Source organism: Dreissena polymorpha, chromosome 12 (assembly GCF_020536995.1).
Source record: "Dreissena polymorpha isolate Duluth1 chromosome 12, UMN_Dpol_1.0, whole genome shotgun sequence".
Classification (NCBI taxonomy): Eukaryota; Metazoa; Mollusca; class Bivalvia; order Myida; family Dreissenidae; genus Dreissena; species Dreissena polymorpha.
This window is the reverse complement of record NC_068366.1, coordinates 1,544,221-1,563,527: the sequence shown is the minus strand read 5'-3', so window position 1 is coordinate 1,563,527 and position 19,307 is coordinate 1,544,221. Positions and strand designations below refer to the sequence as shown.

The 19,307-nt window shown below is 34.2% G+C and overlaps 1 protein-coding gene and 1 long non-coding RNA gene across 2 annotated transcripts in view; both read left to right on the top strand.

Moving 5' to 3' along the window:
- The window catches only part of LOC127854216 (uncharacterized), a 75,877-nt gene that overhangs the window by 52,043 nt on the left and 4,527 nt on the right, over nucleotides 1-19,307 (top strand). Inside the window, exon 5 of the mRNA XM_052389246.1 lies at nucleotides 14,413-15,010. Coding sequence (XP_052245206.1) covers nucleotides 14,413-15,010 — 598 coding nt within the window. The remainder of the gene's footprint in view (nucleotides 1-14,412; nucleotides 15,011-19,307) is intronic.
- Nucleotides 15,790-17,676, top strand: LOC127854218 (uncharacterized). Its single transcript, XR_008036969.1, has 3 exons — nucleotides 15,790-16,228; nucleotides 16,850-16,994; nucleotides 17,157-17,676. It is a non-coding gene; the product is annotated as an uncharacterized LOC127854218 (long non-coding RNA).

Genomic DNA, 19,307 nt, shown 5'->3' with positions numbered 1-19,307 from the left:
TTATAACACACTGAACGGAAACCCCTTATCCTTAAGGCACTTCTCCCTCAAATTTGAACAAAAGCTTAGCCCTAGTACTTATCTGGGATATTCTGTAATAAAGTGAAATCAACTCATCGGTGGTTTATTTCGAAATTACACGTCTGATGATAAAATAAAACCATATTCCAGAATATGTCTGCTTATAAACAGCCGAATACCGTAAAAACGCAGTCATAGGTTGAGATTTTTTTCCTCCAAAATTTGATTAAAATTACGGGATTGACTTATAAGGTCGTCCATGAAAAAAAAATGAAATTCGACGATAATTGAACCCTGCGGCAATTGTTGTTGTATAGAAAACTTGTTGAAATACTACACACGAAATGCCGTCTTTTAACTGATACTTACCAATTAATATAACCACAGTTTGACGCAATATTTCTCTTGTTTTTATTTTCATAATTTAATCCAAAGTTTTCATGTTAGCAGGTGTTTTTTTACAACTGAACGTGTAAACAAAAGATCAAGTCATGTTTAAAATCGAGCCAGAATTGGCAACCTGTGTGAATTGACAGTTTGACGTCATCAAAGGAAAGCTGCTTCCTGTCAAGAAGCCATAAAGCATCACCCTTCTTTCCGATAAAATAGGATTCCTTTAATTTGTGAAGCGACATGGTTAACCAATCGCGAGTTTGTTATTCATTGGTAATCGCCAAATTATGTTTGAGCACGTGCATAGCTCCGCCTTTGAAACTATTATGTAGAACGAAAGTGAGTTAGCGGTATGTTGGTTATGTCAATCATTGTTATAAGAACGTGTTTTACCGAGGCACTAATCAATTGTTTTGATAGTCGGATTAAAAGATACAAAGATTTGATTACAGTGATCACAGTGTGTCATCGGATTAAAAGCTTGTGGATTATTACTAGCGTGGACAATTTAGTGCAAACTTTATAATAATAATTTATCAATTTGACTTACAAATTTGATATGATAAAATGCGTGGAAACGCAAACGTCATGTGTATGACAATGCGTTGAAAATATTCGTGATAGAATTTGCAGAGCAATCAAATAATAATAGTGCTACTTAACGCGAGTTTGGTGTTTCGTTATGTCGACTCGTTGTTGTGTAAATTACGATGTACATGTATATACGTTCTGGTTTCCTATGTTGTTGTTTTTGTTTTATGTGGTTCATAATGATGTGCTTGTCTATATTTTTATATATTATTTTCGAATTCCTAAATTTAAATTGTATTGATTATATTAAACAAAGTACATAATACACGTGTCCGCTATGTCTTCGTCGCACAGGGCTATAATGACGTCATGATCTATGTATGGAATAAAAAATTCCCGTACATTTAAAATGGCGTCTGTTTATGAAATTCGTGGACAGAGAATAATTTCTTACTCGACTTATGACTTGGACATATTAAAAATCTCAAATTTTCGTATCATTTTTTACCCCCCGACTTATGAGCGGTTAGACTTATGACTGCATTTTTACGGTAGTAATTGAACAACTCTTAATCTTAGTGCATCGTAAGACATTTTTACAAATATTAATAATGTTTGACCGTGTTACTGAGTAGCCCAAGTAACAACAAAAAGGTTGATCATTGTATTTACATATTCGTTGACACAAATACTCATGCCATTAATATTGACATATATAAAAACAAAAACATCTATATCTGAACTGATGAAAGCAGTCATACTAAAAACCAATACCGTATTTCCTGCCGACATGTTTGAACTTTGTTAGTGTTTATGATGCAAAATGAATTTTAAATGCATGTGATGGCAACCAAATGCTACGTTTATAAATTGTTTTGTTGTAATCAATTTTTTTACGTACAAAAATTGGGTCTTCTAAGGGGACACATTCCCACTGGAAAAAGTATATTTTTCCAGAATGAAAGAAAAAAATAACCAATTGGAAGACTTTTAAAAACAAAGTTTATTTCAATAAGTCACAACATTTAATTCATCTCAAATCCAGCCATAATTTTGTGAAAATGACGCCAATTTCGCCAATGCAAAGGGATTGGGCCCAATTACCATGCGGAAAAAAACACTGGGTGCCAATAGCTGGATTGTCAATATTTGTTCACAGACATTATCATGAGACAACCTTGTTTTTAGATCACCTCTCCCATGCACAGGCTGTGCTTTTTTGATCGGCTCATGACCCCATTGCATTTTTCTTCGAAAATATTATTTACCACGTTACAGATTGGTCTGCTGCATTTGTTGGTCACCAGAGCTAGTTTTTAAAAATAAAAGTTTTTTGCAAATGTTCTTCTCTGTAGCGCGAATTTCAAAGGTTTTATTTTGGTGCGTGACATCGCAATGTAATCATCTTCTTTGTTCAAATCTTGCCCTTTGTGTCAAGACTGCCCAACCCCATGTGTCATACGTTTTATATTTAGACGTACTATAATACGTAGTAATATTGTAATGATGTAATATAGTTAATGTTTGTTAAAATCTTCTCTGAAACCGCAAGGTTCAGAGGTTTCACATTTGGTGTGTACCGTTGTATAGTAGTCATTATCTACTAAGTTTGTTTAATCATGCCCCTGGGGTTAAAACTTGCCGATCCCCAGGTATCACATAATGTATTTAGACTACCACACATTAGTTTAAAAAAATGAAACCATAAGGCTAAAATGAATTAAAATTAAGTTTGTAACATCCTTAAGTACTCCACAACTAATTGTGTACATGCCATGACCCTAAGGTTAAAATCGACCAGGCCCGACGCTTCACATGATCAATATGGACGTATAGGGTAAATAACTTTTTAAAATATCTTCATCCAAACTGGAAAGATGAGGGATTTAATATTTGCTGTGAAACCACAAGTCCCATATCTTTCTCATATGTTGTATTTAACATTAGTATTTGTCCTGTTTAAATTGTGCATAAATATTGCCCCTTGAATAAAAACTGGCCTATTCACTGGGGTCACATTATCTAAATAGACTTGTATATTCAAATATGTTTTACAATCTCTAAACAATAAGGCAAAGAGTTGAGAAGTTTGGCGTGTAACTAACAACATAAACTAGTAGTTGTTGTCTACTACATCCATGGGTTCAAAATGGACCCTGCCTGGAGGTTTTGTAATGAAATGTATGACAGTCAGTGAGTCACATAGCATACTCAATTAAAAATATACTCTGAAATAAAAGAGCACGGATGTGTCATATGTGGTATCAGACGGGATGATCACGTAAAGATCAAGATGGCAACGTCCATTCACAAACAGGTACTCTGGGCTGTTATGGTACAAGTCACCATCTAGATTGTCCCGTGATTATCCCATAGGGTTATGTGACATCACATTATCCTTTACAAATGGTGTTCAAATTATGCCTCTCGGTTTGAAACTGATCATGCCCATTTGTACAGTTGACCGATCATGACCATTTGCTCTCCTGTTTTAGAATTTATAGCAGTTTATGTTGAACTTTCCGTCAGTCAGTATGTAAGTATGTCCGTCCGTCCGTCCGAACGTTGGCCATAACTTTTGCAATATTTAAAATAGCCTCTTGATATTTGGCATGCATGTGTATCTCATGAAGCTGCATATTTTGAGTGGTGGAAGTTCAAGGTTAAGGTCATCCTTCAAGGTCAAAGGTCAAAATAAAATAAACATTATTTCAAAGCGGTGCAGTAGGGGGCATTGTGTATCTGACGAACACATCTCTTGTTAAATATTTAACATAGCAACCTGATATTTGGCATGCATGTGCATCTCATGGAGCTGCATATTTTGAGTGGTGAAAGGTGAAGGTCATCCTTCAAGGTCAAATGTCTAATATATGGCGTCTGACCGTCAGTCCAAAAACTTTAACATTGGCCATAACTTTTTCCTTATTGAAGATAGCAACTTGATATTTGGCATGCATGTGTATCTCCTGGAGCTGAACATTTTGAGTGGTGGAATGTGAATGTCAAGGTCATCCGTGAAGGTCAAATGTCATAGTCCGTCTGTTCGAAAACTAACATTGGCCATAACTTTTTAAATATTCAACTTGGTATTTGGAACTCAATTGTATCTCCTGGAGCTGAACATTTTGAGTGGTGAAAGGTGAAGGTCATTCTTCAAGGTCAAATGTCAAATATTCCGTCTATCGAAAAACTTTAACATTGGCCATAACTTTTTAAATATTGAAGATAGCAACTTGATATTTGAAATGCATGTGTATCTCATGGAACTGCACATTTTGCGTGGTGAAAGGTGAACGTAAAGGTCATCCTTCAAGGTCATATGTCAAATTTATGGCGTCTTTCCGTTCGTCCAAAAACTTTAACATTGGCCGTCTGTCCGTCCAAAAGCTATACCATTGGCCATAACTTTTTAAATATTTAAGATAGCAACTTGATATTTGGCATGCATGTGTATCTCATGGAGCTGCGAATTTTGAAAGGTGAAAGGTGAAGGTCAAGGTAATCCTTCAAGGTCACATTTCAAATATATGGCGTCTTTCCGTCCGTCCAAAAACTTTAACATTGGCCTTCACTTTTTATGCTCACGGATCGAATGATCGGTGCATATTGTTTTTGGCCTGTCTGTCTGTCATTCTGTCCCAAAACTTTAACCTTGGTTTAAGTTTTGTGATAACTTTTAATATATTTAACATAGCAACTTATATTTGGTATGCATGTGTATCTCATGGAGCTGCACATTTGAGTGGTGAAAGGTCAAGGTCATCCTTCAAGGTCAAAGGTCAAAAAATAAATAATTTAAAGTGGCGCAAATTGGGCATTGTGTTTCTGACAAACACATCTCTTGTTAAAATCAATTTCTGAAACAGCAAAACATGTTTAAACATGATGCAGCATTTTTTTTAGCTTACCTGAGCACAACGAGCTCATTTTGAGCTTTTTTGATCGTTTTTTTGTCTGTCGTCCGTCGTGCATTGTGTGGCGTCAACATTTGCCTTGTTAACACTCTAGAGGCCACATTGATTGTTCAATCTTCATGAAATTTGGTCAGAAGATTGGTGTCAATGATTTCTTGGATGACTTTGAAAATGGTAACGTTTGCCTGAAAAACATGGCTGCCAAGGGGCGGGGCATTTTTCCTTGTATGGCTATATATGGCTATAGTAAAATTTCGTAAACACTCTAAAGGTCACATTTATTTTCCGATCTTCATCAATCTTGGTCAGATGATTCATCCCGATTATATCTTGAACAAGTATGAAAATGGTTAAGGTTGCTTGAAAAACATGGCCACCAGGGGGCGGGGCATTTTTAGATCACCTGATTGCTCAGGTGAGCTTTTGTGACCGGTCTTTGTCAGTTGTCCGTCCGTCCGTCGTCCACATTTGGTTTGTAAACACTCTAGAGGCCATATTTCTTGTCCGATCTTCATGAAACTTGGTCAGAAGCTTTGTCCCAATGAAATCTCGGTCAAGCTCGAAACTGGGTTGTGTCGGGTCAAAAACTAGGTCAATAGGTAAAAAAAAGAAAAAACTTGTTAACACTGTAGAAGTCACAGTGTATGCCCAATCTTCATGTAACTTTCTCAAAATTTCTGTCTTAATGATATGTTGGTCGAGTTTAACAGTGGTTCCGGTCCGTTGAAAAACATGGCCGCCAGTAGGCGGGGCAGATTGACCTATTTTGCTATAGAGAAACCTTTTGAACACTCTTGAAGTCACAATTTTTGCCCAATCATCATGAAAGTCAAAAAATTGGTTTTATTGATATCTCGGACGAGTTCGTCCAGATCGGTGAAAAAACATGGCCCCCAGAGGGCGGGGCATTTATCTTTATATGTATAAAGTGGCAGTTTTCTCTATTTGGCTATATAAAAACCTTGTAAACACTCAAGAAGTCACAATTTTTGCCAAATCATCATGAAAGTTGGTCAAACATTGGTTTTATTGATATGTCGGACGATTTCGAAAATGGTCCAGATTGGTAAAAAAACATGGCCGCCAGTGGGCGGGTCATTTTTCTCTATATGTATATAGTGAAAACATGTGAACACTCTAGAAGTCAAATTTTTGGCTCAGTTTTCATGAAATTTGATCAAAATATTTTCCTTAATGATATGTTGGTTGAGTTAATAAGTGGTTCCAGTCCGTTGAAAAACATGGCCGCCAGTGGGCGGGACAGATTTCCTTATTTGGCAATAGAGAAACCTTGTAAACACTCTAGAAGTCACAATTTTTGCCCAATAGTTATGAAAGTTCGTCAAAACATTGGTTTTATTGATATCTCAGACGAGTTCGAAAATGGTCCAGACCGGTGAAAAAACATGACCGCCAGTGGGCGGGGCATTTATCTCTATATGTTTATAGTGACAGTTTTCCCTATTTGGATATAGAGAAACCTTGTAAACACTCTTGAAGTCTAAATGTTTTCCCAATCAACATAAAGTTGGTCAAAACATTTGTTTAATTGATATCTCGGACGAATTCGAAAATGGTCCAGATTGGTGAAAAAACATGGCCGCCAGTGGGCGGGGCATTTTTCTATATGTATATAGTAAAACCATTTAAACACTGTAGAAGTCACATTTTTGGTCCAATTTTCATGAAATTTTGGTCACAATGTTTGTCTTATTGATATGTTGGTTGAGTTCAAAAGTGGTTCCGGTCCGTTGAAAAAAATGGCAGTTTTAAAGATTTTTCCCAATCATATCTTGGATTTGTTCGAAAATGGTTTCAGTTGCTTTGAAAAACATGGCCACCAGCGGGGCAATTTTCCTTATATGGCTATATATGGCTTTAGTTAAACCTTGTTGGTCTCAATGATATCTTCTCTGCGTGTCTTTTTTCTAGGTTTGCGAAAAAAGCACTGTTTTTTTCATTACTTTCTACGTATATAGCTTTTGATCGCAGTAATATACCGTTGATTTTTTTGTCTCTTAAATTATCCAATAATATTTTTTTATTTGATAATTCTTTTATGTCTATATTATCCTTACGTATCAAGTTTTGTTCAAGAGCTTCTATTTCTTGAATTAGTTCTTTTTCTTGTTGATTGTCTTCTTTTTTCTTTTGACAAGCAAATTTTATAGTTACGTTTCTAATATTTCCTTTTACCAATTCCCATTGAGTGTTTGTGTTTGAGTGTTTATTGTTGTTTAAAACTTCTTGCGATGTGTTTTTAATTAGTGATTTATATTCGGTATTTAACAGAAGGCTGTTGTTTATTTTAAAATAACCAGTTCCCCGTTTTTGTGATGTGAAATTCATTTTTAATATAACACATGAATGATCTGTTTTATATCCTGTTTGAATAATACAATTTTTTGTTATATTGCATAATGTATCTGTGCTAAGAAAAAAGTCAAGTCTGCTGAAAATTGGCGGTTTACCGTTAGAGTGCCATGTAAATTGACATTTATTAGGATTACGCATTCTCCAAACATTGATTAAATTATTTTCGTCTATAATTTTGTTTAAATTATCTCGACAATGTTTATATGTATCGGCTCGGCCGTTTTTCTTGTCTAAATTAGTGTCTAAAACAGTATTAAAGTCACCCCCGATTAAAATATTTTCGTTGGTATCTTGTAAGAATTTAGCTAGAGTTTTGAAAAGAAGGGTGTCGTCTTTGTTAGGCCCATACATATTAATAATCGTCAGACTTTGTTCATTGATTTCTAGTGTTAAGGCTTGAAGATGACCCGGTATAATTTCTTTGTAATTTAATATTTTTACTGGCAGTGTATCGTTAATGAGGATTGCTACTCCTTCGCTGTTTGATTTCGTGCCACTAAAATAGGCTTGTCCCTTCCACTCCCGTTCCCATGATTCTACTATGCTTTTGGTCGAATGTGTTTCTTGCAATAGGTACAACGCAATTTTTTTATTTCTTAACCATTCGAAAACTTGATTTCTCTTTTGTTTATTACCTAAACCTTTAACATTCATTGAAAATATTACTGTTTCCATTTTACTTTATAGTAGTTTGATTTGAACCAGTCAGAGAGCTTCCAGTCATTCAATTGTGTCAAAAGATTCATTTTTAGTGCTACCAAATTATTATTTGTTGACGTGTTTTATTATAAAAAGAATCGTTCCAAACAAGGGTGTTAGCGACCCTTTACTATTCATTATTTCTATACATGTAAGTATTTACTGTACAAGCAGTTGTGGCTTTTTACTTATTAATACAAGAGTATTTTTCCAGCTATTCACTTCAATCAATTTGTGTATAATCATGTGTAGTTAATGTGAATATAAAAAAATTAATTGTAATGCCAATGTAGTTAGACTATTTGTTTTTTGAATATGTGTTCAGTGCTCGTTTCAATTTTGTTAATAGCGTGTTGTTTTTTTTCTGTTAAAAGAAGGTATTTCATCACGATATTGTAACATCGTATGTACAAGTACAAGTACTTAATTGATGGTAAAAGTTACATTGTGCAAATATACATCACAATAACAATTATTCATAAAAATGCAATACATGTAGATATAGTATCATGCAGAGTTTCTAAAGCAGAGTGTTCAACGCAGTTTTAGTATTATTTTTATATCTAGTTTAGTACACTTAAAAAGTAACATATGTGTAACCATTCTGGTGTCATTTTTTAAACTTGTATATCTCAAGATTACATATACTTATTACTGAATAATTTACCAATAAAATGTCTACCAAAGTTATTCATCATGCTTACAATTATTCTAACGCAAATGATCTATATACATCTTCTTTTTTAATTTCAAATTAAAGCCAAAAAAATGACTCTTTAAGGTGTTATACTATATTACCTTAGAACTAGTGTACTACACAATAAAGGTATTTTTTTGAGTAAAGTCGAAAAATCAAGATAAAAAATAGCTTACTTGTATAAAAAAAAACACAATTTCATCATAAACAATTAGAAAAAGACTATATAACATCTTCCCAATTACAGATATTTTATTAAGATTCACAAAAAATAAAAAAGTTACCACAGCTTAAGCAATGGTGTACAACACAGTATGAAAATATGCTTGTTCGATATGTTCCAATCATGAGAAATGCCTGTTTAAATACAATTTACATTTATTTGCAGTAGTTTGTCTATGATTAAACTTTGTGCTTTAATGAAAATCCGTACACTTATCATCAAATTGCATCACATGATGTATATGCTTGACCCTATTAGGATCTAGATTTTTCTCTTTTTTTTAAATTCAAATTAAAGCATAAAAAAGACTCTTTAAGGTGTTATACTATATAAACTTAGCAACATTATACTATATGGTATAGGTATCTTTAAGAGTATGGTTTAAACTAAAGGCTAAACATAGCACAAATGTATCAAAAGAAAGATCATATACAGTTAAAGGTACGTACTATTCATTATATTCACAATTATACAAATTTGATATACTTTTGATAAATAGATACACATTTGATGGAAATGTTACAATTTACATTTCCTTTCAATAGTTTGTCATTGATTTAACTTTGCGTTTTTATAAAAAATCCACACAATTATCAAGTTGTATAACAAAATACATATGCTAACCCTATTTGTCACTCTCACATCGAAAAAAACAACAACAAATGCATAAAAAAATTGTGAGATTGACTAAGGGTTCATTAAGGACATATGTTAAATTAATGTAAGATGCAATTAATGTACTTTACAGGCATATTTTTATTTTTAAGATTAAATGAATAACAACCCCCCCGCCCTATAAAAAATGAACGAACAAAAGTTACTCTCACATTGAAAACGAAATTGTGAGAATATCCTTGGGGTGTATGGTAAAAAAATCACTTTACCAGTTACAACGGCTTTTCTTGTTTAAGCATAGTATTGTATTTCATGCACTTTCTGAATAAAAACACACACACACAACACAATCATATTCATCCGCACACAACCAATCTTACTTGCTTTTAGTTGTGCACCATTTTACTTTGCATAACAAATTATACGCTTTTATTTTGTGTTATTATTTAAAAAAAAAAAACATACACTTCTGATTTATATATTTAAAAAAAAGGAGCTGTGTATTTCGCCTCGAGATGCAAGTAGAGTATGCTAATTTTAACTTAGTGTATACTTTTACAGTGTATGTACCTTCAAATTAAAACATCTACAGACTCTTATCGTCATAAAGGGATTGTAATTTTCAAAGCTTACATATAATTCCAATATTTGACATTATTTGTTGTCTTAATAACAATACTTTATTTAAACGTGTTGAGTGTTTCTCATTGTATAAACAACTTGATGTAATACGCTTTTAACTCACATTAGTGTATACTGGAGAAAAAAAAACAGGCATTCTATTTCTTTACTAGAGAAACATATATAATTGTACATAGTATTAAACTACTCTGTGGACTTCTATGGCCATGGTAACTCCAACCAGTATTTGAAGTTACTGAAGTGTAGTGTGTGCACGTGGTCTATATTTTATGCTGCCTTCATTGGTCCATGTCGATTGTATGAGGTCTTTCCTCTTCAGTCGTACACTTCGAAACACCTCTTGGTTAAGTCTTGTCAGGTCTTCATTTATATACAGTTTCTCACCTTTAAGGTTCTTTTTTTCGCGCATTATTTGGGTCTTCTTCATCCGGGATTGCAGTTTTACAATAATTTCTCGGTGTTTATTTTGTTCAAACTTTACCACTCTGTGTGCTATGTCAATGTCTTCCTTGACTAGTTTGATTGTCGGCATTTTTGCATTAAGTGTTTTCAATACTATGTTTACAGATTCTTCAGCTGTTTCTCTTTCTTTATCTACACAGCCAGATAGCCGTATGTTGTTACGTCTGCTGTATTGCTCGAGTTCGTTTAATTTTTCATCATGTATTAATTGTTGTTGTGTCATTTCCATTTTTAATTGCTGTTTCTCTTCTTTTTCGTTATTTAATTTTTCTTCTAGTCTTTTAACGTCATTTGCGAGCTTGTCGTTTACTTGCTGTTTTTCAAAAATGGTGCCCTCAAGTGTTTCGATTTTGTGCATCACTGATTTTAACAGTTCATCCTTCATCTCTTTAATTAGTTCTCTCATCATGATTTTTAGCCCACTATCATTCTTGGTCAGCATATTACTGAGTTTTTTATTGATTTCCGCCAATTCTTTTCTCATCCAATTACTTTCATCTTGTACCTCTGTATCACTCTGTTCACTGGTATCTTTAACCTCCTTAACCGGATTTATTTTTGATTTCTTTCTAGGCTGCTTCGAATTCTTTTGTTTTGTTTCGCCTACTATTACACTCGTGTCAGCTTCACTCACGCTGCTTACACTCGCTGCTTTTCGTTTCTTATTCGCATCTTCGATTTCTGCGATTTCTGTTGAGTCGAGTTGATTATTAATCACTGGTTGTTCGACGTTTGCCATATCTATTTTGCGCAGTATAGTTACCGTAATTGGCGATAGTTTGTGTACATACACTTAATCTCCTTATGTATACATATATCCTCGTGCTTCTACTGATCACGTATACGACTTTACATGAATAGAAATGGCGTCGCCCACCCCTGCAACAGTTTACACTATGAACGACATATTAAAAGCCATATTTCTGATTATTGTCTTTGTATATAAGTAGATTTAAATGTTCAAAAAGGTTACCAAGTGTTTTCCAAATCGACGTATCCTTCCAAAATCACCGAATTATCACTATTCACTCACATAAATATATTTTAAAGACGAGCAAGTTTTTCCATGTTCGTGTCACAGGGGAGTTAACCATCTAAAAATCTCAATGATATCTTGGCTGAGTCTGAAAACGTTACGTTTGCTTGAAAAACATGGCTGCCAAGGGGTCATTTTTCCTTTAATGTATATATATGGCTATAGTAAAATATTGTTAACACTCTAGAGGCCACATTTATTGTCCGATCTTCATGAAACTTTGTAAGAAGATTCATCACAGTAATATGTTGGATAAGTAAAAAAATAATGCTGGTTGGTTGAAAAATATGGCCGCTTGGTAGCGGGGCATTTTCCATTATATGTCTATAGTAAAACCTTGTTAACACTCAAGAGCCCACATTAATTTTCCAATCTTCATGAAACTTGGTCAGAAGATTTGTCCAAATGATATCTTTGATGATTTCAAAAATGGTTTCGGTTGCTTTGAAAACATGGCCACTAGGGGGCGGGGCATTTTATCTTATATGGCTATATATTGCTTTAGCAAAACCTTATTGACACACATACTTGAAAATGAAACCATAAAAGACATTGACAAACTTGAAAAACTGTTGCATGAAACAAACACAAATGATACCACCGCCATTGAAAATAAAATTGCTTAAAAAAAACAAAAATTAGAAGGAATGTTTCATACACACCTCGATGGCATAATACTTTGAGCACAACATGTTGAACATAATAAAAAAAATTCAAAATACTTTGCAAACATTGAAAAACGTAGAAGTGAACAAACAGCTATACACAAACTAGTTGTCAATGGCAAAGACATAACAAACATAAACCAAATACTAGAAAAACAACGCGTAATTTTCGAAAACTTATACAAACGAAAGAATGTCGAAAATAACATACTTTTTTAAATACACAGCATGCTTTAAATGAAGAGGAAAAACAATTATGTAACGGATTACTGACTGGATATGAATGTGGATTTGCTCTTAAAGAAATGCAAAATAACAAAAGCCCGGGATCTGATGGCATCACAATCGAGTTTTATAAAATATTTTGGAACGATATTAAAACACATCTACTAATTCACTAAATTATTCATTTAACAACGGAAGTTTAACTGCGCTTCAAAAACAAAGTATAATATCACTAATTCCATAACCCGGAAAAAACTTAGAATCCTTGTCAAACTGGCGCCCGATAAGCTTTCTGAACAATAATTATAAAATAACAACTTAAAGTATGGCAATCAGAATAAAAAAATATTACCATCAATAAATTCAAAATATCAATCTGGTTTCATAAAAGGACGTTACATTGGTGAAAACATTCGTCTTATACAAGAATGCATAAACTATTTCAACAATTCAAATAATTCTGGTCTAATATTCTTTGCAGACTTTGAAACTGATATTCGATTCACTTGATCATTCATTTATGTTCTCTTGCTAAATATGAACTGTGGTGAAAGTCGCATTCAATGGGCCAAACTATGCTATACCGATATTAGCAGTATAATCATTAACAATGGCTTCTTTTCAAACAGTTTTAACATCGAACGAGGGTTTGACAAGGGTGTCCACTCTCATTTTCTATTAATTATATGCATCGAGTATTTATCACATCACATCCAATCAAATAATCATACAAAAGGCATATCGTTAGATCCTGACGACGAAATTAAACAGTCCCTTTTTGCTGACAATGCAACTTATATCTTTAATGCTAAAAGTGACTCATTCCATTATCTTATACAGTAGCTAACCCTTTTCGGAAAGACATCGGTTCTTAAACTTAACAAAAATAAATGTACTGTGCTACGAGTAGGTAAATTAAAACAAAGTAATGTCCATCATAAAAAAGAAATGAAATTCATTTTGACAACAGATGAAGCCACAACGTGAGGAATTACATTTACAAATAATGAAAATAAAACAGTTCTAAAAAACATACTTCCTAAATTACAGAAATTTAAAAACTGCTTAATATCATGGCAACACCGTAAACTTACATTAATCGGAAAAAAACTCGGTGTTAAAAGGTTTGCACTTCCAAAATTAGTTAATGTACTAACAGTTCTCCCGAATCCACCAAATGATATTATTAACGATATAAAATCAGCAGATATGCAATAAACGGACATCGACTAATTCCTGAATGCAATCAAATGCAGCTGGGTTAAAAGATACATAGATAATACAAATACGAGTAAATGGTAATTATTCTACCAGAAAATCCTAAAAAAATATGGTAACTCCTTACTTGTTTAATGTAACATCAGCAATACCATTTTGCATGAAATTGCAAACGAAAACATATTTATATCTAGTGTTTTATCGGCATGGACTAATGTTACTCATAATCTAGAAACCCAAATCAACAGTAAAACGATTTTATGGAACAAGAAAGACATATCTTCAAACAATAAGACTTTTTTCTATAAATATTGGTTTGAACAAAACATTCAATATGTCGACCAATAGGACGATTACAGAATAAACGACTTCTATTCTTTTGAGAATATATGCGGGGCATTTTTCCTTATATGGCTTTATGAATCTTCATGGAACATTGTCAGAATATTTGTTTAAATGATATCTTGGATGTGAATGAAAATGGTTCTGGTCTGTTCATAAACATGGTTGCCAGGGTATTCACTAGTCATGAAAGTGGGTAAGTACATTTTGTTCAAATGATATCTTGGGCTGCACAGAACAGGTCAGTATCTTTGAATCTCAGGTGAGCGACTTTGAGGCTTTCATGCCCTCTTTTTTAAATATATTACGCAAGGTAATCATATAAGTATTGCACACTTACTATTTCACAGCTGAAGGATGGAATGCTAGCAATTACTACTGAAGATGTCACAGCCACCTTTGAGCACTTGAAAGAAAATTTGATTGCAAAAATAAAAGAAGCTCTTGAAAATGATAAGGATAAACTTGTAAAAGAAATGGTCGATGCTTTAAATGAACACAAAAGTAAAGCTCTTGAAACAATACAAACGAAAGGAAATGACGTCCTTGAAACGGTACAAAGGAAAGGAGATGATGTACTTAAAACGGTACAAAGTAAAGGAGATGACATAATTGAAGCGGTACAAAGTAAAGGAGGTTACATACTTCAAACGGTACAAAGTAAAGGAAATAATGTACTAGACACAGTGCAAATGAAAGGAGATAATGTACTTAAAACGGTACAAGGTAAAGTAGATGATGTACTTGAAATGGTACAAAGTAAAGGAGATGACGTAGTCGAAAAGGTACAAAGAAAAGAAGTTCAAATACTTGAAATGGTTCAAAGGAAAGGAGATGATGTACTTGAAACGGTTAAGTGTAAAGGAGATGATATACTTGAAACGGTACGAAGGAAAGGAAGTGATGTACTCGAAACAATTCGAAGGCAGAAAGAAAGTACATTAACCGGTAGGTCCCATGTCTGTTCATAATCATGAACAATGGCATTGGAGTAATTCAAATGTAATAACGTATTCTTAGCATGTAGAACAAACATGTGTATAATAAATTCAGATAGTAACATGATCAAGCAAAAAGCCAAACACTCTTCGAAAATCATGTTTCTGCACTTGTATCCCGTTTCTTTGTGCAAAATGAATTTAAAATGCCTGACCCAATGTATGTTTTTATCTCTAGTCAACAGAATGTGGCAAGGTTTATCTCCTAAATACTGTATTCCTCGCAACGGATAACAAAATGACACAGCATTAAAAACAAAACACCTCTACAACAATACAAATCCGTCGCCACTAAATGCTGATGTTTAGTAGATATGCTTTCTCCTTTCTAAAAACTTAATCGAAATAGGCTTTTTAGCCGGATTTTTTTCGAAAAAATCTCGGCTTATAGATTGATGTTGTCGGGCGGGCGGGGGGGCGGGCGGGCGGGCGGGGTGGCGGCGTGCTCGAAAATGTTAAAGTTCTTATTTCATGGTATAACTTTGGTATGCTTGGACCTAGAGTCTTCAAACTTGACATGAAGGTTGGCCAGGATTAACAGATGACCACTGGTCATTTCAAGGTCATTCATTTGAAGGTCAAGGTCATTGTGACCTTCAATATAAAAAATGTTAAAGTTGTTATAACTTTGGTATGCTTGGACCTAGAGTCTTGAAACTTGACATGAAGGTTGGCCATAACTAGTTAGTAACCACTGGTCATTTCAAGGTCATTCATTTGAAGGTCAAGGTCACTGTGACCTTGAATGTAAAAATGTTAAAGTTCTTATTTCATGGTATAACATTGGTATGCTTGGACCTAGAGTCTTCAAACTTGACATGAAGGTTGGCCAGGATTAACAGATGACCACTGGTCATTTCAAGGTCATTCATTTGAAGGTGAAGGTCACTGTGACCTTCAATATAAAAATGTTAAAGTTGTTATAACTTTGGTATGCTTGGACCTAGAGTCTTGAAACTTGACATGAAGGTTGGCCAGAACTAGTAAGTAACCACTGGATATTTCAAGGTCATTCATTTGAAGGTCAAGGTCACTGTGACCTTGAATGTAAAAATGTTAAAGTTGTTATAACTTTGGTATGCTTGGACCTAGAGTCTTGAAACTTGACATGAAGGTTGGCCAGAACTAGTAAGTAACCACTGGACATTTCAAGGTCATTCATTTGAAGGTCAAATGTTGGTATGCTTGGACATAGAGTCTTCAAACTTGACATGAAGGTTTGCAAGCACACTTAGATGACCACTAGTCATTTCAAGGTCATTCATTCTAAGGTCAAGGTCACTGTGACCTTGAATGTAAAAATGTTAAAGTTCTTATAACTTTGGTAGGTAAAAATGTTAAAGTTCTTATTCCATGTTATAACTTTGGTATGCTTGTACCTAGAGTCTTCAAACTTGACATAAAGGTTGGCCAGTACTAGAAGATCACCACTGCTCATTTCAATGTCATTCATTTGAAGGTCAAGGTCACTGTGACCTTCAATGTTAAAATGTTAAAATTGTTATAACTTTGGCATGCCTTGAAAAATACTTACATTTCATTTTGACCTTTGAACAATATTTCAGTAATTAGCCGGATTTTTTTCGAAAAATCTCGGCTTATAGATTGATGTTGTCGGGCGGGCGGGGGGCGGGCGGGCGGGCGGGGTGGCGGCGTGCTCGAAAATGTTAAAGTTCTTATTTCATGGTATAACTTTGGTATGCTTGGACCTAGAGTCTTCAAACTTGACATGAAGGTTGGCCAGGATTAACAGATGACCACTGGTCATTTCAAGGTCATTCATTTGAAGGTCAAGGTCACTGTGACCTTCAATATAAAAATGTTAAAGTTGTTATAACTTTGGTATGCTTGGACCTAGAGTCTTGAAACTTGACATGAAGGTTGGCCATAACTAGTTAGTAACCACTGGTCATTTCAAGGTCATTCATTTGAAGGTCAAGGTCACTGTGACCTTGAATGTTAAAATGTTAAAGTTCTTATTGCATGGTATAACTTTGGTATGCTTGGACCTAGAGTCTTCAAACTTGACATGAAGGTTGGCCAGGATTAACAGAAAGTAAGTAACCACTGGTCATTTCAAGGTCATTCATTTGAAGGTGAAGGTCACTGTGACCTTCAATATAAAAATGTTAAAGTTGTTATAACTTTGGTATGCTTGGACCTAGAGTCTTGAAACTTGACATGAAGGTTGGCCAGAACTAGTAAGTAACCACTGGACATTTCAAGGTCATTCATTTGAAGGTCAAGGTCACTGTGACCTTGAATGTAAAAATGTTAAAGTTGTTATAACTTTGGTATGCTTGGACCTAGAGTCTTGAAACTTGACATGAAGGTTGGCCAGAACTAGTAAGTAACCACTGGACATTTCAAGGTCATTCATTTGAAGGTCAAGGTCACTGTGACCTTGAATGTTAAAATGTTAAAGTTCTTATTTCATGGTATAACTTTGGTATGCTTGGACCTAGAGTCTTCAAACTTGAAATAAAGATTGGCCAGTACTAGAAGATGACCACTGGTCATTTCAATGTCATTCATTTGAAGGTCAAGGTCACTGTGACCTTAAATGTTAAAATGTTAAAATTGTTATAACTTTGGTATGCTTGGACATAGAGTCTTCAAACACGAAAGGTACTTTCCTGTCATTTAAATCAAAAATCCGGCTTCAATGCGGTCATCTCCGACCGCGGAACTCTTGTTTAAGTATTGCATTGACAAAAACACGAAAGGTACTTTCCTGTCATTTAAATCAAAAATCCGGCTTCAATGCGGTCATCTCCGACCGCGGAACTCTTGTGTTTGAGAATGTATTTATTTGATCATAGAAACAGTTTATACATCTAAGAAATAACTCGATACCTTGATTTAATTATCATATCTGTATTAATGTGATCTATGAACATTCTAACCATCTTTTTGTGTTAATAAATTATGTTAACGTTGTTCTCTGCCCATTTATAAACATTGAACAGCAGTGTCAGTGTTAATTCTAAAACAAAATACAATACATGATTATTCTCACTGTTTAAATTAGAGCTATGTTATCCGTACACTTTTATGTCAAATTTTACAAACTTTATCCATCCAAAAACACATCAACATAATTATATTAATGCATATTCCATTTAAATGTACACATACTGGCACTCTTTTTAGTAAACAAGTCATCAGAATGATGTTGTGACGCCATCGAATTTCCGAGCAGGAGGTGCAGCATTATCTTAATTTAAACAAGGACTGCAATGATCTAACATGTTTTCAGCGTTGTTTTGTATCATATAAAGATAACAATTACCAGAAGTGATGTGACACTTTATGACACTTTGCTAAAATACAACATGATTAAGGTTAAAGAAACATGTTAAGCAATTATTACAAGCAAACATTAAAATGAGTTATTTCAAAATGAAATTTAGAACACGTTTAAATCAAGGTTAAAGTTTGCCTGCAACAAGTGCATATTTTTGAAACTACAAAATATATTGATCGAAACGACACGTGTCTTTGACATCATCATTCAGGATCGCAGATATGGCTTATAACTCTGCCCTTCCTAGGGTTGCATTTGGGACCAGTTTGGTCAAGGTCACTATTGCTTCAAATAGGTCAAAACGTTTCGCTGCATAACATAAGTTAGGATGGAGATAGTGTGTTGAAATTGGTCGAGTAGGTAGGTTACAGGATTGTCTAGCGAGGGATTGCTCGTTTGGTCACTGAAGGCAAGGTAATTGCTACCAAATAGAAAAAAAGTCCCGGTCAATAACTTGAGAATGTATGGGGGTATTGTTTTTTAATGTGTTTGTAGGTAGTTCCCATGCAGTTCTAGGGTAGAATTGCATTTAAGGCTAGTTTGGTCAATGTCTGTATAACTTAACATTAGCAAAATGCTTTCCACTAAATACCTTGCATTTGTATGGTTGTAATGGGCTGGACTAACAGGATTTCGTGCGTAGGTAGCCCAGAGCTTAAATTTAGAGATCGCTTTCAAAGTAAATTAAATTCAATTCAGCTTAAAGTTTACATATATTCTGTAACTACTTCATAAAATCAATATCAATTATGCCTTTATAGTCATTACAACAGGTGACTGTCAGAAAACGTACATTATTCTATCAAAGCGGAAGAATAGTTTAGCATGCTCCTTTGTGACAGCTCTTGTAAGGTAGACTTTTCGAAGAATAACAGGCAATTCATATACAATACAGAATTTGTTGCATCTTCTGTTAACTCCCTGTCTCATCCAATAATCA